The 26,269-nt window shown below is 34.6% G+C and overlaps 3 protein-coding genes across 3 annotated transcripts in view; 2 read left to right on the forward strand and 1 right to left on the reverse strand.

Moving 5' to 3' along the window:
- The window catches only part of LOC135143858 (uncharacterized), a 133,391-nt gene that overhangs the window by 61,163 nt on the left and 45,959 nt on the right, over nucleotides 1-26,269 (reverse strand). The gene's annotated exons all lie outside the window — the stretch shown is intronic.
- LOC135143816 (uncharacterized) lies at nucleotides 682-7,646 on the forward strand. Its single transcript, XM_064075756.1, has 9 exons — nucleotides 682-944; nucleotides 1,007-1,170; nucleotides 1,821-1,928; nucleotides 2,248-2,382; nucleotides 2,603-2,683; nucleotides 3,738-3,956; nucleotides 5,429-7,065; nucleotides 7,145-7,299; nucleotides 7,408-7,646. The coding sequence occupies exons 1-9, from the start codon at nucleotides 875-877 to the stop codon at nucleotides 7,644-7,646; spliced, it is 2,808 nt and encodes a 935-aa protein (XP_063931826.1). The 5' UTR covers nucleotides 682-874.
- LOC135143817 (uncharacterized) lies at nucleotides 23,867-26,263 on the forward strand. The gene is made up of 4 exons (XM_064075757.1): nucleotides 23,867-24,043; nucleotides 24,092-24,187; nucleotides 24,243-24,438; nucleotides 24,492-26,263. Exons 1-4 carry the CDS (start codon nucleotides 23,867-23,869, stop codon nucleotides 26,261-26,263), a joined length of 2,241 nt encoding a protein of 746 aa, XP_063931827.1.

The raw sequence follows: 26,269 nt of genomic DNA on the forward strand, positions 1-26,269 counted from the left end.
GTCCCGGTAGTTTGTCTGGTGGTTGGAGTTTGGGGAAAATTTGGAAAATTATGGAAATCTTGAAAATTTTGGAATCTTGAAAATGGTAAAAATCTTGATTTTTTGGGGTAAAATCTTGAAAAGAATCTTGTTTTTTTTGGGAGAAAAATCTTGCTTTTTTGGGGTAAAATCTTGATTTTTGGGGTAAAAATTTTGTTTTTTTGGGGTAAAATCTTGAAAAAAATTTTGTTTTTTTGGGAGAAAAATCTTGCTTTTTTGGGGTAAAATCTTGATTTTTGGGGTAAAAATCTTGTTTTTTGGGGTAAAAATCTTGAAAAATCTTGTTTTTTTGGGATAAAATCTTGATTTTTTGGGGTAAAATCTTGAAAAAATCATGATTTTTTTGGGGTGAAAATCTTGATTTTCGGGGAAAAAAATCTTGGTTTTTTGGGGTGAAAATCTTAAAAGCCTTGTTTTTTGGGGTTAAAATCGTCATTTTTGGGGTAAAAATCTTGTCTTTTGGGAAAATAATTAGAATTATTACTGTACACTATACGTGTAATGAAAAGAAGCAAATGTCACCCATGTTATGTGAAAAAGAGTATACTAGCTAAAATTTTATAAATTTTTTTGTTTAAAACGAATTTCTGGTAGATAGGTAAAATTGCACAAAAATTGTGCAAAACGAGATCATTTGTAAAAACACAACCAGTCGAGATCCAGAAATGTATACATTGATGTAAAACGCAAAACATGAGATCCGGTAACGTTGCCAGAGTTACGTCTGGCCCGTCTGCGCAAAGAGACCAGTTGCACGTGCATTTACGTAGTTTTTCAGAGTTTTGGTGTTTTGAGTGGATAGTCAGTGGTGATGTAAGCAAAATTTTTCGACATCATGATAAGTCGTGGAAAAAACTTAGTATATTTGGCCAGAAGTGGAAAATCTAATGTACCATTAAACGAAGGTAAAGTAAAATAAGAATGGTATTATTACAATGTTAATGTTAATCTCGTCGCATTTTAACAGTGAAACTAGATGAATCCGACGAACACTCGGACGAATATAATTATGATTATTTAGAAGACCAATATGCAGAAGACCCGTGGTCACATTTTAAAAAGTGGCAAGCAGCAAAGAAAATAAAAATACCATTGGCTCAAAGATTGAATAACTCATACTGTAATCAAAAGGTATGTATATTTGAATTATCGATTTAATACAATTAAGATGGATTTCACAATTTCAGTTAACTTTAATCATTCGTTAAAAACAATTGTTGGTATGGTTGTAACAAATATATCTAAGTAGTTAATCATCCGTTAAATTTAACTAACATTGGTGATACCGACCCTTATTGCATTTGTTTTATATCTTATATATAAAAAAATTATAAAGTCCACTGTTCGACGTAGATAAAAGTTAAAATTATTAGTATATTATTCGTCAAAAATCATACGAGTTAATTTAGAGTACCCACCTGTAAGTCAGATAAAATTATTTTTAAATAGACCGCTGTTCAGAAGGGAATTTTTTAGAAACTTTTCGGTTTTGGACACAAACAGCTTTAAATTTCATTAATTGTTTTTAATAAAAATTGTACTTTTTGAGAAAAGGACTTTCACTGCCGCAGATTTTTTTTTCTTATTTAAGATGTTATAAAGAAGATTGAATAGAAATATTGTACTTCATTTAAAACATGGCACCAAGGGCAGTCGTCTTTTGGTGTTTAAAAAACTAGTTACCATCAAAAAACGTTCATTAAATTTAAAATTATTGGGTTAGTTCATCCTAATCCGAAAATTGGACAGAACTCAATTATAAAATTTTAACGAATTTTTAGGACAACCATATGGAAAATGATAATCAAAATTTTGAAGAACGTGTGCTTGAAGAATTAAGACCACTTGAAACTAGCCCACAACTCTCAACGTTAGACCACAATCTTCAGGTATGTAGTAAAAAGTAATTTTCCTAATGCAGTTGTAAAATGTCAACATTATTGAAACTCGAGTCTGACTGAATACTTTCAGAGCGATTTTTTCGCTTTCTATCATCGACAGGCGTCCGTCCTATTTCATACAAATTTTTACAAGAACTATTTGTCTTTAGCGAAAATGTACAAATATAAGTGTTGGATAAATACATATTCCCCTTAACGGGTCTATAAGTTGTGCAGCTAAAAAAAAATATGCCTGATATTTTAACAGTACCTAAATTAATTTCCATGAATCTTTAGAACCCTGTACATAGATTTGACGTATTTTTAGGGAAATGTTCAAACCGGATCTGAGAATAGTGTTAACAGCGTTTTAAATGATATTCAAAATCATGAAGACCCTGTTAACCAATTAACGCCTCTAACTACTACAGAAGCGGTGCATACATGTAACGATCAACTTCTGGTATGTATGTTGTTCTAACAGTCATGTATGTAAAATATTGTAAATCAGAGTAAGTTTTATAGTAAAAATTATCATTTTATTTCAAAAATAGCCAACTGGTGCATAAAAAAAGTAGAAAAATGGGCAATTTCACTGCTAATTCCTGCATTTTTAGTGCCCATTTTTCACTCAAGACCTACACAGTACTTAACGAAAACAAATACAAAATTATGTGTTTTAGAATTCCGCCGAAAAGGAAGATCATAATAGTGATGACGAAAATTCGCATTTGTCGGAGAGTTCCCTATTTGCAGATTCATCAGTAAGTGAAGTAGTTAAGAAAATTGGAAATTGGAAATTTTACAATTGTCAATTGTGTCACAAAACGACAATCATAATTACATTTTAAAAATGAAATTCAGATATACAGGGTGATTTTGAAATACGTTCGGAAAATTAAAGCACAACATCTCTGAAATAAGTTGAGGGCATTTCCAGTAATTTTTATTCATTCTAATACAAGGATAAAAATCCCAAAATCCAGACCTAATTCGGCGCCACTGATATGCACATAATGAGACGTATGTTGGCGTTGTATGTTGAATCGGACAATTAATTTTTTACGTCATATTTGTCAAACTTATAACAATAATAAACACGTTTTTCAATAAAGGGTACACGTCTGCATAATAGACAAGGCATAATAGACACATTTTGGACACGCCAAATATTGAAAAACGTTTTTATTTCGATTTTTTTTATTGTTACAAGTTTGACAGATGTGACGTAAAAAATAATTATTAACGCATTAAGCGAAGATATACGCCTCAAATTTTTGTAGCTAAAAAAGCTAACAACACAAAGAACACAATCGGTATTTAACTATGGATGATGCAAATAGATTATAATCAGTGCCGCATCATCAAAATTGAACAAGATTTCTATCAAAATTTTCTTGAAACTGGGGCAGCAATTTAAAAAACGAAACCTGCGAAATTCTTTGATTGCTAGTAAATATTAATCGATGTGTTTTCCGAACCCATTTCAAAATCATTTTTTTCGTAATGTCATCCGGTGTCAACCATATCTCATAAAATGATGGGAATACTTTTTAACAAAAACCCAACTTATGTGTTTAAAGTAGATGGATGGATAAATTATTCAGTTTATATGTTTAAAATTCTGTAATTTTGAAAATGATCTAGTTATCAACTGTGCTCTAGTTTTTTTGTTCATGGTAACTATTTATATTGGAAATTCAAAATTTTCTCATCCTTGCTGAAAAATGATAACGCTACTGTATAAAAAACTTCTAGAAATTTCAATTGATTAGATTTAAAATAAAATATTGCCAATGATAATATCATTACTTTTAGGTTTCTTGGAAGCCCAATCAAGAGAATGATGTCACTTCAGAAGATAATTATTCCGAGATAAGCGAGTCTATCCCCCGAAAATCACCTATATATTTTCAGACCGCTTCTAAGGAACGTCAGTCATCAAATCCTGTCAAGTGTATTGAAAGTTCTCTTGACGCGAAAAATCCACTCCCAACGAGTCCAAAACCATTACCTACATCAGACTGTGATTTATCGGTATGCGTATTTTTATTGAATACATTCATATAAGTACGTAGCCTATGTATCAGAAATACGAGGTTTTTACATTATAGCGCGTATCACTTTAGCCTGAGAATATAGTATATTTATTATTAGCCAAGGTTGCAACGCCAAGCATTCTAGACCGAGCGCAAATTAGAACCCGAGACGCGCAGCGTCGAGGGCTCTGAAGCGCGAGGTCTAGAAGTGGCTTTGCAACCGTGGTTAATAACAAATATACTATTTTTTTCACTAGTAGAAACCATAAGACAATAAACTGAAAAAATAAACGTTTAATTTTTTGACGCAACATGATTTTGTTTTGATTTCTAATCAAACTTAATCTAAATCGTCAACACAAAGAAAACCGTTTATACTTGTCGCTGAGTTAATCATTTTATCTTCTACCGTCTACCAACTACCATGCGTATACTCAAGTAATGTTTGTAGCACACATTTGTGCATTTTTTAAGAAATAATCACATCAAACATTGCGTACATAACCTCAATTTTTCTTTTTGAACCGGTGGTCGCAAAAGTTGAATTTGCTACTTCTAAATGAGTCGACATTTGCATGGATCATGGCTGCTAGTGAAAAAAAAATTGTTTTCACTAGCAGCTATGAAGCATGTCCACTCATTTAGAGGTAGCAATTTCAACTTTTGCGACCACGGGTTCAAAAAGAAGATTGAGGTTATGTACGCAATACTTGATGTGATTATTTCTTAAAAAATGAATAAATGTGTGATACTAACATTACTTGAGTATACGCATGGTAGTTGGTAGACGGTGGAAGATAAAATGATTAATTCAGCGACAAGTGTAAACGGTTTTCTTTGTGCTGAAGATTTAGATCAAGTTTGATTAGAAATCAAAATAAAATCATGTTGCGTCAAAAAATTGAACGTTTATTTTTTCAATTTATTGTCTTATGGTTTCTACTAGTCAAAAAATAATATATTAACCACGGTTGCAAAGCCACTTCTAGACCTCGCCCTTCAGAGCCCTCGACACTGCGAGTCTCGGCTTCTAATTTGCGCTCGGTCTAGAATGCTTGGCTTTGCAACCTTGGCTAATAATATACTATTTTCCTACTCGTTGCTATGGACGACGTCTAGCAATAGTTATTTGTGACACAAGACCAGAAAATGCATGTTTGCGAGTGCGAGTGATAATGTGGAGCCGAGAGACGCTAGTCCAGGCGGAACAACACAAGCACTCGCAAAACATTTTGTGGCCGTGTGTCTCACATAATTTTTTCTACTCGTTATCCCTAATATCTGAAGAAAAAATGCAAACAAGTTTCCACAACAAAAGTCAAATTAATGACATTTCTCCAATCTGTCTTTCTTTCCGTACGTTGGTATTGACGACGTTGTGAAATAGCTTTTGCCAGACGTCGTCCATAGCAACGAGTAGGAAAAAGTTCTTGCAACTTACTCTATGATGTTAAAATACCATTCTTTCAGGGTTCCACTCGAAGACCAATTCATAAAAATCCTGTGGAACACAGTCTACGTAAGGGAAGAGTATGGGACAAAAAGGATCGCTGCTCTTACTGTGATAAAGACGTCACTAATTTTTCAAGACATCTTTTTAGAAAACATGCAGAAGAAGAAAGTGTACGAAAAATCCTTGAACAGCCAAAAGGTGAACGCAAAAGAAAAATTATGATTGATCTCATAAGAAAGCAAGGGAATTTTACAGTACTAGGAGAGAATATAACGAGGCCGGTTCAAAGACCGTCTGCAATACAAAGTAAAAATGATGAAATTCTCCCAACAGATTACCTTCCATGCATTTATTGTAAAGGATTATACAAAAAAAAATCTCTACGGAGGCACGCCCTTACTTGCTGTTACAATAAAGAGATTAATCAAAAACACAATTTTGCAAGCGAGGGTCAGACAATGATTGCTTTTACTGAATCTCGTCAAGAATTTCTAAAAAAATCAAGATTGAAATGCGAAGTGTTTAGCAAAATGCGTGCTGACAGAATATCTTTAAACGGAAAAAGTGACCCAATAATCTGTCAATATGCAGAAGACTACCTGCGCAAACATAAAAGACCACATATCAAAAATGCGGTATCAAACAAAGTGAGGGAATTGGGAAGACTTCTCATTCCACTTCAAGATATTTATAAAATTAATTCCATGCTAGAAGTGTTAAAACCTGAACACTTTGATAAAGTAGTTTCCGCCAGCCGCATAATTTCGGGTTACAATGAAGCAAAGCGATCCTTTAAAGCGCCTTCTCTTGCTCTTCATATGAAAACAATATTATTAGCTGTATGCTCTTCAGCTAAAACTCTTATGTTAAAAAAACATCCTATTTTGGGGATTACCGATTATGACATAGCACTCAAAAATGTTAAGGGATTTCGGGAGTTGGTCGATGCTAACTGGAAATTTGAAATGAGCAGTCTGGCACTAAAGGACCTTAATGAAAAGCAATCAATAAATCCGCAGAAATTACCAGTAACCCAGGATATTATTTTATTCAGAAATTATACGCAAGAAATTGCGGAAACATGTGTGAAAGAACTAGAAACGAATTCAGAAAACTTGACGTCATTCAAAAAACTTACGGAAGCGGCTTTGGCTCTGACAATAATTTTAAATAGGAAGAGAATCGGAGATGTACAATATACACAATTAGAATCTTATAATCGAATATCAACAAGTACCAACCAAAAGGAGTGCCTTAGTTCCCTAAATGAATGTGAAAGAGAATTATCGAAGCATTTTAAACGCATTACCACAGTGGGAAAAGGAAGTAGGTCAGTTCCGATACTTTTTTCAAAAAATGTACAAAAATACATAGAAACACTTCTATCAGTCAGAAGAAAAACTACGTTCGTACCGCATGAGAATCCATTTTTATTCGCGTTAACAGGAAGCTCAACTAAATGGGTGGATGGATCAGCCGTATTAAGAAGATATGCAGTCAAATGTGGGGCCAGAAATCCTGGTACTCTAACCTCTTCTCGCCTTAGAAAACAAATTGCAACTGTCCTACAGATTTTAAACCTTAATGACACTGAAATGGAGCAAGTGGCCACCTTTATGGGCCATACCAAAAAAACCCACGAACAATTTTATAGGTAGGATATTTAGTATATAGCTTGTGGATATGTAAAAATAACAATATTTCGAGAACCTATATATCTTTCTTTTTTTAAGGATGCCGCAGGACGTTTTTCAAACTGCAAAAATAGCCAAGTTACTTCTAATGATGGAAAGGGGAGTCGGCAGCCAGAATCAGGGTAAAACTCTTGATGAAATCAACGTCGAATTGGAATCGTGGAATGGAAAATCTCTTGAAGACCCTGGAAGTGGTAACTTCCCGCTATTATTTTAATTTTTTTTAAGTTTAAAACATACAAATAATAACATAAACAAAATAACAAATAATAACCAGTTTTTTGACTTGTTTATTTTTTTAGAATCAGAGGACCATGATTTGGAGGAAAAAAGCGCACATGATGAACCAAAGGAAGAAGATGAAAGAATTAGACTAGACATGCCAACTATGTCTGTGCTAGTGTTAACGTTACGCAAACCAACAAGCACAAAGCTCAAACTATGTCTGATGATTCTCCACTCAAAAAGAAAAAGATATCTAAAGAAAAACCCAAAAAAGAGAAATGTCGTGGAACATGGAACGACAAGCAAAAGTCCATAATGTTAAATTATTTTAAAAATCATATTAAAAACAAAATTTCGCCGAAAAAAGCGGAATGCTTAAAATTACAACAGGACAATTTGGATTTATTTATGAACAAGACTTGGGTACAAATTAAAGTATTTATTTATAATACTTATAAAAACAAAAAAATTGTAATATTCCTATTTTTTGTCATTTTACTATTTTAATTCTGTTGTAATTCAATAATCGCCGTCGTTTTGTTAAAACTTATAATAAAAACTGTTGCGATGTTGCAAGATCTGTTGGATCTCGACTTATTGATAGAATGTTATATACAGCCTGAGCATTGCAGCGCCCTCGTTGGTGTGCCCACCTGAACTACTCTCGTATAAAAATTGATAAAAATGTGAAATCCGAGATCCGACAAATAATGCAGTGACGTCCTTCCCCCACCTATAAAAATTGTTTGGTGAAGATATACACATGAAACAAGTCGAGATCCAAATTGGATCTCGTCTTGCCAGAATGGATCTCTACTTGTACAAAAAATATCACTAAATGATCTCGACTTGTACAGTAAATATATCTATATATATATATAAATAGTAGACAACATGGGTGCCCATAGGGGGGGGGATGCCTCTCCCTGAGATTCTGCGTCCAATTTCCTTTTTATTTGTCAAAATTAAACTTCAGCACATTTGTAAGAGTAGGTACATGCCCTACACTTTCAGTTTTATTGCCACACAAACACAGAAATGTGACAAACTTAGACCATCTGGTTTTGAAACCTTCTGTTCGGCCCAGATTTGCCTGGGGTACTGAATTGGGTACAGGTGAACTCGGCACCAAGCCTAATTCCGTCATAAAATAAACGGCACCAGCAATTCCAGGTAATTTTAAAAACTACCCTTTGACGATAGGCCAACTCGACACCAACCACCCACTTCAGGTAGTTCATGAATGAACCGGTAGTAGCAGCTTACGTACAAGCACTTTAATTTATGGGGACCTAGTTGTGTTTGGGTTTTACTGTTGTAAATTTAGTAAAAGACATTTATTTACACCTGTTTCATTCAATCGCGTTCATAGTAAAACGCTTTTGCTAGGGGCTGTATAACGGGTTTTTGCAATATTTCTGGGATTTTGTTTCCTAAAAGGAATTATTTGAGTGTGGGGGTGTTTTATAGTAACCCTGCAAGTAGGAACAATTTTTCCATTTCATTTACGAGTGTAGAGATGGATAGTTTAACTATAGATTTCGTTTCAAGTCAACGTGGGCATAAAATGCTTGTCATTAATGATTTTAAATTTAAAAAACGTAAAGTGCTGAAAGGTAATAAAATATTATGGAGTTGCACTGTGGCAGGATGTTCAGCAAAGTGCCATACTGGAGGTAAGTTTAGTTTTCTATACCTACTATCGTATTACATAGCTAGCTTTTTTGTTTTTGTTTAAAGGAGCCGATGCTATAATTTGGTACGAGCTAAATCACAACCATGAAGCGGATATGCAGAAATTAAGTAGACAGGTCATCAGCAATTCATGTAAAAGAAAGGCCATGGAAGACTTATGCGAAAGACCTGCGAAAATTATTAATTTGGAAGTAGCTCATTCCACGTACAAAACGAACATTACCACAAAGGACATCGATTTAATTAGACATAACATCAACAGAAATCGTACGAGCGCCATGCCAACCAACCCACGGAACAGAAGTGAAGTTCATGAGGTTTTGAATTTGATAAATCCTAAAACCGATCGGCAAGAATGTTTTCTTTTGGACAATGATTTCGAAAATAACATAATTATATGTGGTTGTCTTTCAAACTTAAAATGTTTATCACAAGCCGACACTTATTATATGGATGGAACATTTAAATATGCCCCTAAATTCTTCCTCCAACTATTTACTATTCACTGCATCCGTAATAGTCATTACATACCACTGGTTTTTTGCCTTCTTCTAAGGTGACCAGACGTACTCCTTTGAGGAGGACAGTCCTCCTTTCATGTATGCTGTCCTCCTAGCGTAAATGTCCTCCTCGTGTCCTCCTCAAATAAAAAATATCCTCCTTTTTGATTGATTAATTAAGTTGCTTTACTTTTTTACGGTTTACGTTACTTCTATGGTAAATTAATTTAAATCTAGAAAATTTACTGTAGTTGTGTTGGTATTCCGAGTGCAAACTAAACGAACTAAACCGCAGACTAAACTGTGACTGCAGAGAACGGTGACTGTGACTTTTTTGTGCTTGCGCTGTGTCTGTTGCTGGCGTCAGGGTTATTAGTTGCCGAACTGAACTGCTTACCTAACCCAACATTATCCCATGGCGTTTAGCACGTGTTGCTTCTCTACGCCTACGCTTCTTCACGATTTTCGAATAAACAGAAGTAAATTTATGCTAAGAATATTGGTGAGTACATCTAGGCTTACTTGATAAAAAAATTAATCCAATATGATGCTTGAAGGATGGGTGTTGCTTAGCTTAGAGGGGTTGGCGAGTTAAATCTTAAATTGAGCCTGCAAGTGGTGACTGGTGGTTGGAGGTGGTGGTACCTAGTAGGATTCGCCGAAGTTGGTGCAAAATAGGGTTAAAGTTAAACTGGTGTTGGGAACCCAAAGAATTGTTTACAAAAATACGATTATGGCTGAGAAAAAACGTAGAAAATGTCATTTTACAGAGAAGCTAAAGGTTGAATTCCCGCATATTAAATCTGCAAATAACGACAATAATGGCACATTAGTCAAATGCGTTGTGTGCAATATTTCATTCAACATATCTATAAGTGGAAGAGCCAGCATTACCAAGCATAATGAGTCTGCCAAACACAAGAAACTGTTGGAAGCAGCATCATCTTCACAATCAGTGTCTTTGTTTTTCACAAAACAGGGTTTTTGTGAGGACGAGAAGAAAACTGCACTGGCGGAGGGAATATTTGCTTTCCACACATTGATTCATAATCACAGTTTCAGAAGTATGGACTGCACTTCAAAGTTACTGCAAAATTTATATGACAAGAAGTTTCGTTGTGCGAGAACAAAATGTGAAGCAATCATAAGGAGCACTTTTTTAAATTTTGTCCAAGAGGACTTGAAAAAAGACTTAGAAGAAGCAAAATATGTTTGCCTATTGGGCGATGCTTCCAATCATAAAGCTACCAAGCTCTATCCAGTTCTTGTAAGATACTTTAACTTTAAAAGTGGTGTAAATGTTAAGATCTTGAATTTAACAGACATATGTGGTGAAACTTCTGATATATTATCTAGTCATATGAAAAACATTATTGATCAACATGATTTAAATGAAAAAGTTATTGCGTTATCAGCAGACAACACTAATACCAATTTTGCTGGACTTAATCGGAAAGGTGAAAACAATCTGCACAAGAAACTTAACAAATCATTGAATAGAACTATTATTGGTATTGGATGCAATGCACATATTGTTTCGAATGCTATAAATACAGCAGCCAATTTAATGGCTGTAGATGTTGAAGTTATTATTCCACAGATTTATTTATATTTTGATAGATACACTGTAAGAGTCCAAAATTTGAAAGAATTTTGTGAGGAAGCTAGCGTTCAATATAAAAATCTGTTAGGTTACTCCAAAACCAGGTGGCTCGCTTTATTGCCAGCAGTCGAGAGAGTTTTAAAACTGTTTGAACCATTAAAATCTTATTTTTTAAGCCTTGAGAAATGTCCAAAAATATTACAAAGTTTTTTTGAAAATGAACTTGCAGAAGTTTACCTTTACTTTGTTCACTCTCAAGCTTCAATTTTTCAAAATACTGTTTTGAAGATTGAGGGAAATAATATTTCTTGGGCAGAAGTCAATATAGCACTAACAGAATTAAAAGGCCAATTAGAGTCAAGACTGGAACATACTTTCGTGCCGGTCATGATCAGTAATTTATTAACTCGCTTGGAAGATAATTCCCCAGGCGTTAAAAAAAAAATGTTTGCTTGAGGTACGAAATTTTTATGCAAACTGTCTTACGTACCTCAGTGAATGGACAAAACATACAGAAGATCTTGATGTTATGAATTGGACTTTACTGAGATCAAATTTTACGTGGGAAAAAGTTCAGACGACGATACAATTTGCATTGGAAAAATGTAATTGTGTTATTGACGACAATCGTTTATTCGACGAAATACGGATATTACAAATTTATTGCAACACAAAATTTGAAGAGTGGAACGAACAAATAATGGACTGTGATAAAAGACGGCTTGATGCATTCAACCATTTTAAAAATCAGTATATTCCGTGTGAAAATTTAAAAATATTAGTTGAATTATTTCTTTGTTTGCCAGGCACAAACGGGTCGGTTGAAAGAGTCTTCTCCATTGTTAATGACGTTTGGACTACCGAAAAATCGCGCTTAACAGTAGAGACTCTTTCGGCAATGACTGTTGTAAAATGTAACATTAATATGACATGTCAGGAGTTTTCTAAAATGTTATCAGAAAATGAAGTACTTTTAAAAAAAATTCATTCTAGTGATAAGTATACATAGTAATTTCTATAGTTTACCTTATTAACCCATGTAAATTAGTATTAAAAAGTTAAAAAAAATCCATGTGTATTTTATTGTTATTATTATTACGCGTCCTCCTCAGCAGTTTTGAAATTCTGGTCACCTTACTTCTTCCCAATAAACATACTTCAACGTATATAAAAACATTTGAAAATTTAAACAAGGTAGTAAAGTCTTTTAATTTATCGCTCAATCCTAGCAGAATCATTTTAGATTTTAACAATCTATTCATAATGCAGTCAAGCATGTTTGGCCCTCTAGTAGTATCTTTGGGTGCCGTTTTCACTTGGCCCAGAGTTGGTTCAGAAAAATCCAACATTTGGGATTGGTATCCATTTATAAAGAGTCTCATCCAAATTCAAAATGGCTTCATCATCTTTTTGGATTACCTTACCTTCACCCCCTAAGTGTCAGCGAGTGTTACGTGAATGATTTTATGGCAGATGTACCTTCTACAGAAGCATTCGGCAAACTTTCGGATTACTTAGTGGAAAACTATATAAGTGAAGAAGCTGTTTTCCCTCCATCTTTGTGGGCTTCCGATTCAAGTCATTTACACTTGACAACAAACCCATGTGAGTCATTCCATGCTCACTTTTCCGATGCATTTTACCATACACACCCAAATATTAATATATTTATACAGACTCTACTCACAGTGCAGACCAGTATATATATTAAAATGCAATCTATACACATCCCAGCAGTGATAAAAACACGTAGGGTTCGACAAGCCGAATTGTTTTTAGAAGAAAAATTGCATCACTTTAGAAACGGCATCTTAACAGACTACGAATTCGTCAAACTCGTATCGCATAGATACAAAATTTGTAATGATTAATAATAAAATTAATTGTATATAATATAAATCATTGGATCTAAGTATTTTGCATTTAATAAAAAGTATTTCATCTAGTTTTCAATTATTACACAGGCCTGCAACTGTTATGCCTCAGCACAACTTGTTACACTTTTTCAAATGAAACGCAGCACAAACACTACTAACAGGTTTTATTAAACTGAAGACAATTTTAGGATATTTACACAGTAGTCGATAGCGCAATCACTTTGTATCACAATAACTTTCCGCAACAAGACTTGAGTATATTCTTTATGATTAGAACAGCAGAGCTTCCTTATATATCCAAATTACAACAAAGAAAGTACATGGTTCAGTTTAAATGGAAAACAAGAAAGATCAAAATCCATTCGGATGTTTGATATTGACAAATTGATACAATTATTGAACTAATGCATCAGAAGAGATAAAAACATCATTAGTTGCCTACATTAGCCTACAGATTTGGAATAACATATTATAATATTACTTGATTAATTGATTAATAACATAAAAAATAGGGGTTCTTAACACAACAAAAAACGTGTCGTAACTTTGACAGGCTGTTGGTCTACTAGATTTATAATAATAATATTAATAATAATAATAATAATAATAATACTTTATTCCCAACAGGTAATAATACACCCAGTAACAGGGAAAAAAATTAACAATAATTATGAAGTAGTGCAGTAAATGCAAAGAAAAAGAAAAAGAAAAAAAATATATATGTATAAAATATTAACTCAAATAAAATTAAGTAAAAATAAGTCACAAGTGAAAACTTAATCCAAAAACGCAACTTTTAATTAATGGTTCAATTATAATATTATGATAGGAACAAAAGACAAAATAAATTATTTATTACAGTAGACTTTATAAATGGTTTGAATAACAGTACCTAAACTATCAGCATTTATGTCGCAAAATTTAGATATATGATTAAATAGTTCACACATGAGAATTATAGGTGATCTACGTAACACATTTGTTCTGGTTGCTAATGAGTAAAATGTTAAAAACTGTCGAGAATGAACACGAGGTACAATGAAACGAATTTTATCTAAAAGAATTATACAGTCTATTTTGTTATTAACTAACTTATGTAGAAAGCTGATGGTATGAATAATACGCCTAATTTCTAAGGAAATAAAGTTGAATTGATTTAACAGTTGTAAATGATCACACCCTCTGTCAGGATATACCCCAGATGAACGATATGACAGAAATTTCAGGAACTTACGTTGGACGGATTCTATATTTTTTATATGAATTTCGTAAATTGGAAACCATATTAGTACTCCGTATTCAAGTTGAGATCTAACTAATGCGTAATACAGATTGCAAAGAGTAGAGATGTTGAGAAAATCATTACAATTTCTGTAAATGAAACCATACATCCTGTAAGCTTTTGACACTATTTCTGTCATATGATCATTAAACATTAGCCTACTATCAAAGGTGATTCCAAGGTCTTTATACTTTACTCCACGATTTAGGGTAACTGCATCGATATTATAATTGAAGATAATAGGTTCCTGTTTTTTAGTATACGAAACTACAAAACATTTATTTTTATTTAGTGATAAACGATTAGTGTTGCACCACTCGACTACAGTATTAATGTTGGTTTGAAGAATCCTACAATCATCAATGGTGTTAATTTCAAAAAACAATTTCAAGTCATCTGCAAATAACAACTTTTCGGAAGATATATGTTCAACAATGTCGTTAATAAACAATAAGAACAAAAGTGGTCCCAAATTAGATCCCTGAGGAACTCCAGATGTCGGTGAATATATTTCTGAATAGAAGTTACGATATCGACATATCGTTATGGACATTGATAACGAAAAAAAAATGCAAAAAATTCCAGCATGTTTAGATCCCTTCCCTCTCCCCCACAAAAAAAAGAATAAGTTCAATAAAATTAAAACAGAAACCTCACCTTCCCTTGGCGTGTAGAGAGATGACTTATCTGATAGAGTTTAGTACGATAATTACAGGAAAAATACTAACAAAATTTTATCACGTCTAAAAAAAAGAGATATTGTTTAAATAACATAAAAATATGTTTTTTAACAGGAAATATTTGTACAATTCATTAAATTAAAACAATTGTTCCATAATATCTTTTAAAACATTCTATCACCTACAAATTTTAAAAAACCAAAAAAATTAAGGGAACAAAGTAAAATATAAAAACGGTCCTGTTTACAGAAAAATCACCTCATCCAATAAATTTTTGTATGTAGATCATGAAAAAAATCTATTAGAGTATTTCAATAATATTTTTATACTAGTTAAAAATTTCAGTTTTAATCTTGTTTTACAAATAAACCTTACGTGAAAGCGACAAACAGATATCATAGACGTAATCAACGCTAAAAAACTATTCAAGACAGCCATCAGAACAAAAACAAATTTTCAAAAGTTAAATTTGCAGACTTGTGTTATTTATTTGCACATAACGATTTGATCAGAGGGAAGGTACCTCGGGGAGTGGGCGGATTAACCCTTTTTACCATACCTGTTGCTGTAGTGCCGAGTTCACCTATCTTTATTTGGGGCTCGGTGCCGAGTTGGCCTATCGTAACTACCCGCAAAATTTACCTGCGATTAGTTGGTGCCCAGTTGGCGTCCGCCCACTGAATTATGGGTTGTTTCGTTATTGGCTTTTTACAGTTATTACAACAGCAAACATTTTATTGCTTATGTCCAAAAATTCATTCCGTCTTCACTTTTTATCTGTAGTGAAGTGACGTGTAAAGACGAACAGTTGTTAAACCGGCGTTTTGTTGACTATAATTTTTATTATTTATTTATTTCAAAATTCTAGTGTAAGTACTCTTGATTAAATGTCTGTTTAAATTTCAAATTTAAATAAGAGAAATATGGATATTTGAAATTTCTTCAAGAAAAATATTACAAATACTGATGATGATACTTCAGCTAATAAGACGTATAAAATAAGTGGTGTTATTTATTACTGCTGATGGCGGTTTTTCAGAGTAGCCATCGATTTCGAGTGAAAATTTCGGTTGAGAGAACTGTTTCACCAGTGGGCGTGCAAACTACAACACAGATAAAATAGAAAATTATTTTGGCACTTTTATTCCATACCTGGATCATTTCATTCTTTCCTTAACGACACGATTTTCCGAAACAAAAGTGTCACCATACTCATTATTTTCTTTACATCCAAAGAATATACATAACTTAAAACCAAGTTGCTTTAAAGGGTTGGGCGAATTTTACTCCACTGACAATTTTTAACAGACGAAATCCAAAATTGGCAGGATTTTGTAAAAATAAAAAACCTTGACAGTAATATTTGAGAGAGAGAGAGAGTTAATGCCGAAGAAACATCTGTTGGTAGAGTAATTGACGATTTTGGCCAAAAAAAAAGGAATTAGCAATTTGTTTTTGATTAATTTTATAATTTTATAACTTTTTAATTTTAATATTTAACACTGTTTTGTTAATAATAAGAATAATGATGTTGTAGGGTTATTTGCGAGTAGATTTGATTAACGTAGTTGATAATTAAAATATATATTTATAATAGTAAAGATTTCTATCATTATATTATTTATATATACAAGAACACAGTATATTACAAAAATTTCAGAGTGGCCCCCCCTGAGAAAGGTTTCTAAGGGCGCCCATGGTAGACAATAAAGTCAGTTGATGTGTGGAAAAATTTGTGGACTGTGTTGTTAACCCAGAACTTTTCTTAAGTGAACTCCACATGGAGATAAGATTTTTGTAAATCTACTCGCCCTAAAAGACGAAATTGGAAGTGATAAATGATTTTCGATAAAGACACTATTATAAAATTGCAAAAACAACGAATCCATCGTTTATTGGAAGATTGCAAGATACGACAACAAAAAATGCCATCTAGTATTCAAAATGATATTCAGCAAAAGGTCAAATCAAAACAGGACAGCCATCAATAGGAATCTGACGCGAATATAAAAGATGGTAGCAGACAGAATTCAGGTGGCGCAGAGAACAAATCCGCAAGCATCAGCCATCCAAAACATACCAAAACTAAATCTCCAACTGTCTGTTGCTTGATACTTGTTGCCTAGTGTTGCCTGTTGTAGGCGTTCGATAATGTGGCATAAAATTTCAATTAATGTCGCTGTGTGTTTCTTCTATGGAAAGATTGTGTGTAGCATGCGTCAATGCCGCATGCTACATGTTGCCTCAGTGGAATTCCGGCTTTAGAAGACACGAAAAACACGGAAAACAAAACTCAAATTGAATGGAAAACAATGACAAACCGCAAAATTGAAGGAAACTGGAAATTTACACACCTCATTGGCAGTGCAACAAACATAACGAATGTAAAAACGGTTCCTAAAAAATAGTTTATTTATGTTCCCAGAATTGACCCCTTAGTAACCGCCAAGGACATTACAAATTTACTTAATAACGACTTCCCTGAAACAGAAACAAGAAATTGGAATCTATTCATCCATTAAGGTGGTTGTAAGTCTATTCAACTTTGATGCAGTTTTTGATGAAAACAAATGGCCAGCAGGAGCATATACTAAGAAAACTGTAAAAGTATATTTATAAAAGTTTATGACATAGGATTATTTGGTTGATATTGCCGAGTCGGCTTTTCGCAGTAGAGCAAGGTTAATTTATAAAGGAGAAGGTTGGAGTATATGCCGCCATTAATATGACGTCAAAAGGTGCTGTAACAGCGGGAAATTTAAAAATCGAATGATTTTCCATAAAATACCGTCGCGTTCAATAGAAACGGAAAAGCATACGGAACATGGTTTTTTCACTGTAATTTGACTGTTTTATTTGCCGGACAGAGAAATACCTTCACAAACTATGGGAAAATTAAGAAAAATATGACAGCACGTAAAACAATGTAAAATATATTTCAATTGTTATTGTTTCTAACAATTTTAACTAATTTTTTTAATTTATTACAGGTCTTGTTAGACTTGTTACACTTAATATTTAAATATTTTATTCTTATCAACGTCCGCTGCTTAAGAAATGTCCTTGTAACTTCTTCTGGTAAAGTAACCAGGTTTTTCAAGACATTTGTCATCCTAGTTACTACCGAATTTTTGTAACGAAACTTGTTACGGCGATGAATCGTCTTGAATCGGCGATTCAAAATTTTGGTTTCAGATTTCAGGTAATCTGATGCCTCTGTTAAGCCTCCATAGGATATATGATTAACCCAAGATGGCAGTGCATAATCATGTTCCACACCTTGACGAAGCATATAAGAATACTGGCCGAGTGAGGGGTATTGTTTTGAAAATTTTTTGGCAATCCAACCTGTTAGATATTCAAGACCGTCTTTTTGAAGCTTATGTCCCACTGAGGACGTTGATGTAGTTGTGCTGCTTATACTTCCTACACCATCAATATCACTCCAGTCTGTAGTTAGTTCTGTATGTTTGTCATTTATTGGAACATCTGCGATTTTTAATATTTTTCCAGAGATAAATTCATCACTGTTCTCTTGCACAATGGTATTCGTTGCTTCTTTAACAGCAGATGGCGTTTTTCCTAAAATAACATATTATTATAACATGTCTCTTATTTAATAAAATACATTTTTACCAAGTATAATTATTCTTAATCTATAAATGACGTTTAATGGTGTAGGATGATCATCCATACCACCTCTAGTCCGTAGCTGACTAAACAAGCTTTCTAACGTGTCCTGGTTTAACTTGTGAGTCAGCAAAAATTTTGTTCCATACAAATCTTTCATTTCACTGTATAGTGTTTTTAGTGATGATATTGATATCAGCAGAGCTTTTTGAAAGACTTGCAATTGTTTTTTCCCTTGACATCGCAATGACGAAAAAGTTGCATAAATTTCATCCAATCGTTCTCTTTGAGAAGCCATGTTCATGTATGGTTTTTTAAATTTAATGGTTTCATTTAAGTTCCTCGAATTCTGTCGAACCAGTCATTGACATGTTCTATAAATTCTGATAAATATTTTGCTTCCTTATTTCCAATACAATATCGGACTAGGGCAACAGCAGTTGTATGAGACAATAACTGTGCTGCCAAAGGCACATTTTGTCTTGCAGTACCAGTAACTGTTATGTGTTTCTCCCTTACTTTAAATAGGGAACTAACGTCACTTTTATTCTTTTCTATAAGTTTTACTAATGGATCTTTAGTAATGGTTACATCAGATTCAAGTACAAAACCTAAAACAATTGAAAAATTAGCTGCAATATCATTTACATAGTCAATTTACCTGTATCGAGAAGCCAGTTTCTAATTAATTTTAAAATGTGTGGCGCATCTGGAAAATAACAAATTTTTTTCCCAGTTATGGGATGATCAAAATAGACTTTATCCATATTTATCCCCAAATCACGTATAACACCTTGATTTGCACCACCGCAGTCACTAACAAAGGCAACCACATTATAATTTATTTCATGAAGAGATCTTACGATGTTGTGCACTAATGTAGTAGTCATATTGGTGTCAAAGTCGACAAAAATCACTTGTTTCCAATTACTATAGAGCCCTCTAGCAATTACCACTTGTACATAATTATGTGGGCCTTTGATTTCATCGAACTTTACATCATATTCATATAAGGCCTTTACCTTCATTTCATCATACATTATGACAGTGGCCTTTTCTGTTTCTGAAAGGTCCTTCCCCATGACATTCATTAAGTTTAAAATATCGTGCAATATCCCATTTCTCAGATTAATTTTTCTGGCATAATATTGCAAAGTCTTTAAATTTGGTAAAGGATAGCCTTCATTTCTCATAAAACAGTATGCTTTCTTGCTGAAATACCGTAAAGTAAATGCTCTTGCTATTTCTTCTTTTGTCCAGGTCACTCTTAACTTCTTTTTTAAAATTAAATTAATTTGATTTTCAGTTAAAACAGGAGCAAATTTCTTTGCAAGTTCAACAACATTTACTTGCTTATTCAACACCTGCAGTGTCTGTATTTCATTTTCCAACACAGAAATTTTTTTTTCCAGCTTTGTAATGTATTAGTCTTGCTCTTGTATAGTTTGGACCAAATTATTATTCGAGCCATTTAACTGTGAAATGTTCTCTTCCAATTCTGCTACCTTTTTTTGCAACTTAGCTTTATCTTCATCTTCCATTGAACCATTCTGTTCAAAGATACCAAGTTGATCTTCATTTGCCAAACAACCATTTTGTTCAAAGATGCCAACTTGTGTACTGTCACGACACTTTTCAGTCAGAACATATTTTTCAGGTATTGCTACAATTTTTTAGAATTTATTAAATGGCAGGTTCAATAAAATTTATCACTCACCTCCTGGTTTAAGTCTCATTTTATGTGGAATTTGGCTGTACATCTCTTTTTTGTATTTTATGTAGAAATCATCTGCAGAAAAATGTGCTGAACAAATTGTGGAAGAACATTTTGGTTTCCAATTTTTGCTTCGCTGACAAAATTTTTCCCAAATATCCCTTACTGTCTTGTCTTTAGGAAACAAGTGGAATGAGATTGATGCAGAATTTTCTTTATCCATGCCCTTAATTCCTTATAGTTAGTTCAATTTCTATACAGGCTGACTGCGAAATACATGCAAAAAAAAAAAATGGGGAATAGCTCACAATATGATTATGTCACTGGCAAAAATTCACGGTCCTAAGTGGTAGCAGTGTCTAGAAAAAATTATTTGAAATTAAATGTAAATTGTTATACGCGCCGCTGGTAATGTTTCGTGACCTACATAATTACTGCAATGAATGGGTAGGGGACTCGGAGTAAGAACCAAAAAAGTAACTTTATCAGGCACTTTTTTAATCGCAACGTGAAAAACACGAAAAGGGCCAGTCATTATCGAGCGGTCGTTGAAATCGGTGTATGGTCCAGTTTTCCAATGCAGAGTGTGTCGTCGATATGGTGGTACAGCATCTCCGAGATCATGGTACCTTCAACCTCAAACTCACGATCGTGGTCGTGATGGGGCAGAAAGGAGAATTTGGATTTTCGCAGCTTGTAGTGCATCCTACATTAAAAAAACACGGTCACATCCATACCATGTTGACAAAGTAACGGTTTGGAGCCCGCTGATAGTCCACGTTGTGTAACTCACTTTTTGTCCGATGGAACTCCACATACTCATCAACAAGTACGATTTCAACAGACGGTTTTCGAGAAACGTGTATTGGTTGGATGAAACAATTCGTTTGTGGAAATCAACAGTGTTCAGAAATTATCAACAAGTGAAAGTGGCAGCCGCTACTCCGGTGTTTTTTTACCATCAACAAACCTCTTGCGACGCTCTGACGCCTGTATTGCTAGTCAAGGACAACATTTTCAACATTTCTTGTAAAAAGGTAGTAGCATTCTAAGTTGCTCTTATTTCTGTTCCAATAAACAATGTAAAATCGTTGTGACAAGGACCAAACATCCGTCAGAATCAAAATTACTAAAAAACTTTCACACTGACCTTTAACGATGAATGAGTAAATGAATGAACGAATGATAAGCAGCAAAAAGTCGGTTTTACTTTTAATTGAAACTGAAAGTGTTTGGGTCGTTTTTATTCGAACGTTTTTCCAACTCTGTTTACAAGGTGGCTCAGTGCCTTCGTGTCGAGGGTGGTTCATGGGGGTTTTGCCCCATTCGATTTTTAATTTGTTTTTTCTATATTTCGGCTCTACTAGGGTGGGGGATGCCGTGGTTAAAATATTTGCACTTATTTCGCAGTCACCCTGTATGTATTGCAAATTATTATTGTAAATATTTACCTTGCTTTTGTTATTACAGCTGTGCACTGCACAATAGTGCCCCGGCATAATTAATAATTACTCTAAGCAGAAACTCTATGAATAATTAAATTACTCTTATTATAATAATCCTGTCAAATGTCGAACACTTCAACAAGTTCGACACACGACAGCTGACAGCTGATGCGCTGACGTCACAACGTGCTTTGCTGCCCCTCACCCCTGTAAACCGAATTGCCTAAATGCTCGCTTATACTCCAACCTTCTCCTTTATAAATTAACCTTGGCAGTAGAGTCCTCGTAAACTGGTAAACCCTGTCGCATGCCTCCAGAATTTCCTGTGCTACCCCAAGCAGACGGTCTTTGGCGGTTGTACCTGCATAATTTATGGTTTAGAGTTTAGCGGGTTGGGTTTTTTGACTAAAGTTGTAAAATATTATCTGTATGCTTTTAAAGAGATCTTAGTTTACATAAGTAGGTTTTTTTCAGAAGAAAATGACGACGTAACTTTAAATTACTTTGGAATATTAACTGCCCATTCACAATGGACATAAGGCATAACAAGTACATAAGGCATAACAAGTACATAAGGCTTACATAAATACATAAAGTTGAAACAATGGAAAACGTGTACCCCTGTTCACAGTGGACGAACGTAATTCTTATGCTTATGAACGTTTTATGTAATCCTTGTGTGCGTACACAAAGTTGAAATAAGTTCAACTTTGTGCACGAATTATGTCAAAATTATGTTAAAATCTAGGGACATTTGAATGCTGCTATTGAATTCCCTTTGACAGTTGGCACTTGGCACTTCACACCTTTGATTATATTATATATATTATAATCAAAGTTTCACACTACGAGTTTGTTCTGTACTGCGAGTTGTCAAGTTCGAATATCGTACGAAATTGTAGGTTAGATATTTTGATTGACTCAGTTTGAGGTTAGCCGTTTCTATGTTTAGCCGGGAGTTATTTCGTTCTGCGTTTGCGCAGTTAAACAATTCTTACAGAGTACACTCTGTCCACTGTGAACGTAGATAAGCATAAGCCAGACACAAACCAAAAACATAAATTATGTTATGCGCTCGTTCTTATGTCTTATGTCCATTGTGAATGGGCAGTAAATGCAAATATTAGAAGCTTGAGAAACAAAATTCACATGAATGTGCTCAGTCATTCGCTAAATGATCCTGAAGTGCTATGCGTAACTGAGACTTGGCTAATTAATGAAGAAATTGAATAAATTAAAATTGACAAATACAGTATTGTGAGCTATTATTCTAAAAACTCAATTCAAGGAGGAGGTATTGATTTTTGTCAGAGAAGATTTTGCAGCTGTAAGACATTGTGGGATCTGACCTTACTGAGCAAATCTTTGAAGTTTGTGCAATCAATACTCAAATTGGCCACATCAACATTTCTATATTCTGTCTATATCATTATCCAAAAATCAGTGATCCTTTGTTTTAAGATTACCTATAAGGAGTGGCGGCTGATCAGGGGCGGCAGGGTCGGGCATGCCGTACGAGTTATTTTTAAATACTTAGTACGCGTTGAAATTAGAAAATAAAAAACAAAGTTTGAATGTACGTTTAGTATAGGACATATTAAAAAATATATTTTACTGAATCCCACATTTGTTGCTAATTTTAAATGCTGGTAAACACGCTTTGCAAAGCTCTTTGCTTTTGACCTAATATCCGCTTACGATTTCATCGTTGTCTTTGTCAGCCACATTGAAAAGAAACGTGTAGCGGTACATCCAGCGAGGTTTCGGCACGCCGTACCCAGAAATGCATTATGGTCTATGTTTCGACTTAAGACGTTTACGATTATTCAACCTCAGTTCCTGACCCCAACCCGAGAGTCACGTGATTGGGTAACAGAGGTTTCAACCCAGTTCTTGTAATAAACGAATGCACTGATTTCACGGTTTCTTCCTAGGTGGCAGACTGTAACAATAGTAGGGATTTCTTGTAGTAGGTCTGTAGCTGTCATAACAGCCATAACATAACCTCTTTAGATTTACGAACAAATGTTGGGTTTTTTTTTGTTCATAATCGTAAATGGGTACTCTTGTTGAAAGGAGACGCAAATTAAGATGTCTGATAAGGGCAAGTATGGCCATTATCAGTGCGTTAAATGATAGCGACTTTGAAGATGATGTGCTGGTGTTAAAAACGTTATCAAATGTATTAAAGCCTCCACGTCGAAAGAGAAATTGCATAACCACTGTTAGCGCCATCTATCGGCGGCATAACAGAGAGAGAGAGCGGTGCGCTTTTTTAAGAGTACGAGTACGACCCTTTAACGTTTAACGTGCGCGTGCAATAAGGGACGCGTAGAAAAAGACACGAGGTGAAACCCGCTGGCGCCAGCAGAAGACGCAAGACAACCAACCCGAGTCTCATCCTCTTCTCCAAGAAAAACTCATCCACCAGGTAGGATTTTCATCCCTCTTATATTTCTTCATCTCAACTCAAATAAATTGGCTAGTTGCCTCGCTCGCAACATATTGGTCCTACGAACCCGGATAATTCCTCTGAATACAGTCCACTTCGCAATACATGTTGTTTAAATCATTCATTTCTGGTAGTTTTTGCTCTCTTTATCGTACCCGGCGACAGTCGAAGTTTTTCTTCACTCGAGCATCCTTATCGCAAACCGCTTTTTGTCTCCTCGTTGCTTATCGGTTTGTTTACAATTCAATCGTGTGATTTGTTTACAAAATGCCCACACCCGAAGAAATCCTTACCGAGCTGGAGGGATTACGCATTAAACGTGAATCACTATTTCCTAGAATTCAGAACGTTCTGGATTCTTCTCGAACCCTAACCTCGGAAAATGTTCGCTTGTTTCGACCTCGAATTGATAAATTAGTGGAATTGGAGGCAAGATTTGAGGGAATTCAAGATCAAATAATCGACCGCAATTCGCAAATAAAAATTGCTGCAGATAAATTGGAGGTTCTAAATGTCCAAAAAGCATGTGATAATATCATCTACGAAGTTCGTGGAAAATATATGGATCTGATTCGAAGTATGCCAGCCTCGAGCGATACCAGTTCAGCCCCACACACGTCCACGGCTAGCAAATCCTCTCTACCTAATATTGCCATTCCAAAGTTCAGCGGAAAGATCGAAGATTGGAATAATTTTATTTCTTTGTTTACTTCAATTATTCACAAAAACGCAACGCTTTCATCAGCGGAGAAATTTGTTTATTTGCGATCACTGCTTCATTCCGACGCATTAGCAGTCGTTTCGGCGCTCGAAGTCACTCCCGAAAATTACGACCTTGCCTTCGCAGCTCTACAAAATCGTTACCAAAACAAAAGAAGACTCGCCATTCATTATCTTTCCCAAATCAAAAATTTTACTGGTTCATCTTTGAACACCCGCAACGGCCTTCAACACTTTCTCAACATTCACTCAAACTCCATAAACGCTTTGAGAGCTCTGAATATTCCCGATCTTGCTGACTTTCTCTTGTTCCAAATGGTTTCTGAAAACCTTGATACGAATATTCGTAAAGCCTTTGAAGCCAAAATACAGAGTAACAGCATTCCCACGTATAAAGAATTAATCGACTTCGTAACAGAACAATGCAAGACATTTGAAGTTGTCGGCGCTGCTGAAACCTCCAACACGAGCAAATCGCGCTTAAAATCTCTACCATCCAAGCGCCCCAACTCTTTCCTTACTAAAACGAAGGAAAATAATAGCCCTGGAAGCTCTCGAAAGGGACTATCACCTGCACCGACGTGTCCATTATGCCAAAGTAGTCATTCACTATCACGTTGTGAAGAATTTCTCGCCCAAGGTATCCAACAAAAATATGATACGATAAAATCTCTCATACGATGTTTCAACTGCCTGGGTAACCATTTCCTAACCTCTTGTGCTTCTACAAATACGTGTAAACACTGCAATGGCAAACATCACACACTCTTGCATGCAGAGAAGGACAGTACAAAGGAAATTCCACCGAATAGTACTACTGTAACACTATCCTGTCGAACTACGAACAACCTGCTTCCCCATTATGTCTTATTAGGAACAGTACAGCTTTTCATTCAAGATGAAGCTGGAATCTTTTGGCCAATTCGAGCAGTTGTTGATCCTGGATCACAAATCTCCGCGATAACTTTAAGAACAGTGAACAGATTGGGTCTTAGGCGATCGCAAGCAAAAAATATCGAGGTAAGTGGTATATCAGGATCATACACAAAAACACAAGGAATAGTGAACTGCACTTTACGTTCCAAATATTCATCTGAAAGTCTCAAGGTCAATGCTGTGGTGTTAACATCCATCGCCAATAAATTGCCTACGCTTCCTCTACCAACTTCTATTCGTCAAAAATTTATGGAAATCGACCTTGCCGATTCTTCCTTTGATCAACCTTCAAAAATAGATTTTCTTATCGGTGCAGATATTTACCCACATATTTTGTCACCTCATTCACCACATATAATTTCCGGGAATCCTTCTGCGATTCGAACACTTTTTGGTTGAATAATA

The sequence above is a fragment of the Zophobas morio genome, unplaced genomic scaffold (genome assembly GCF_036711695.1).
Source record: "Zophobas morio isolate AGI-343-1 ecotype UQ-CSIRO unplaced genomic scaffold, CSIRO_AGI_Zmor_V1 ptg000076l, whole genome shotgun sequence".
NCBI lineage: Eukaryota > Metazoa > Arthropoda > Insecta > Coleoptera > Tenebrionidae > Zophobas > Zophobas morio.

What these genes read in the sequence shown, in the direction of transcription:
- LOC135143817 (XM_064075757.1), top strand. Translation starts at nt 23,867, where the DNA reads ATGGCCATTATCAGTGCGTTAAATGATAGCGACTTTGAAGATGATGTG. An exon ending in GCGCTTTTTTAAGAGTACGA is followed by an intron (nt 24,044 to 24,091) that starts GTACGACCCTTT and finishes AGGGACGCGTAG; the next exon opens with AAAAAGACACGAGGTGAAAC. An exon ending in TGTCTCCTCGTTGCTTATCG is followed by an intron (nt 24,439 to 24,491) that starts GTTTGTTTACAA and finishes CCACACCCGAAG; the next exon opens with AAATCCTTACCGAGCTGGAG.
- LOC135143816 (XM_064075756.1), top strand. Translation starts at nt 875, where the DNA reads ATGATAAGTCGTGGAAAAAACTTAGTATATTTGGCCAGAAGTGGAAAA. An exon ending in CGTTAGACCACAATCTTCAG is followed by an intron (nt 1,929 to 2,247) that starts GTATGTAGTAAA and finishes ACGTATTTTTAG; the next exon opens with GGAAATGTTCAAACCGGATC. An exon ending in CCCTATTTGCAGATTCATCA is followed by an intron (nt 2,684 to 3,737) that starts GTAAGTGAAGTA and finishes CATTACTTTTAG; the next exon opens with GTTTCTTGGAAGCCCAATCA.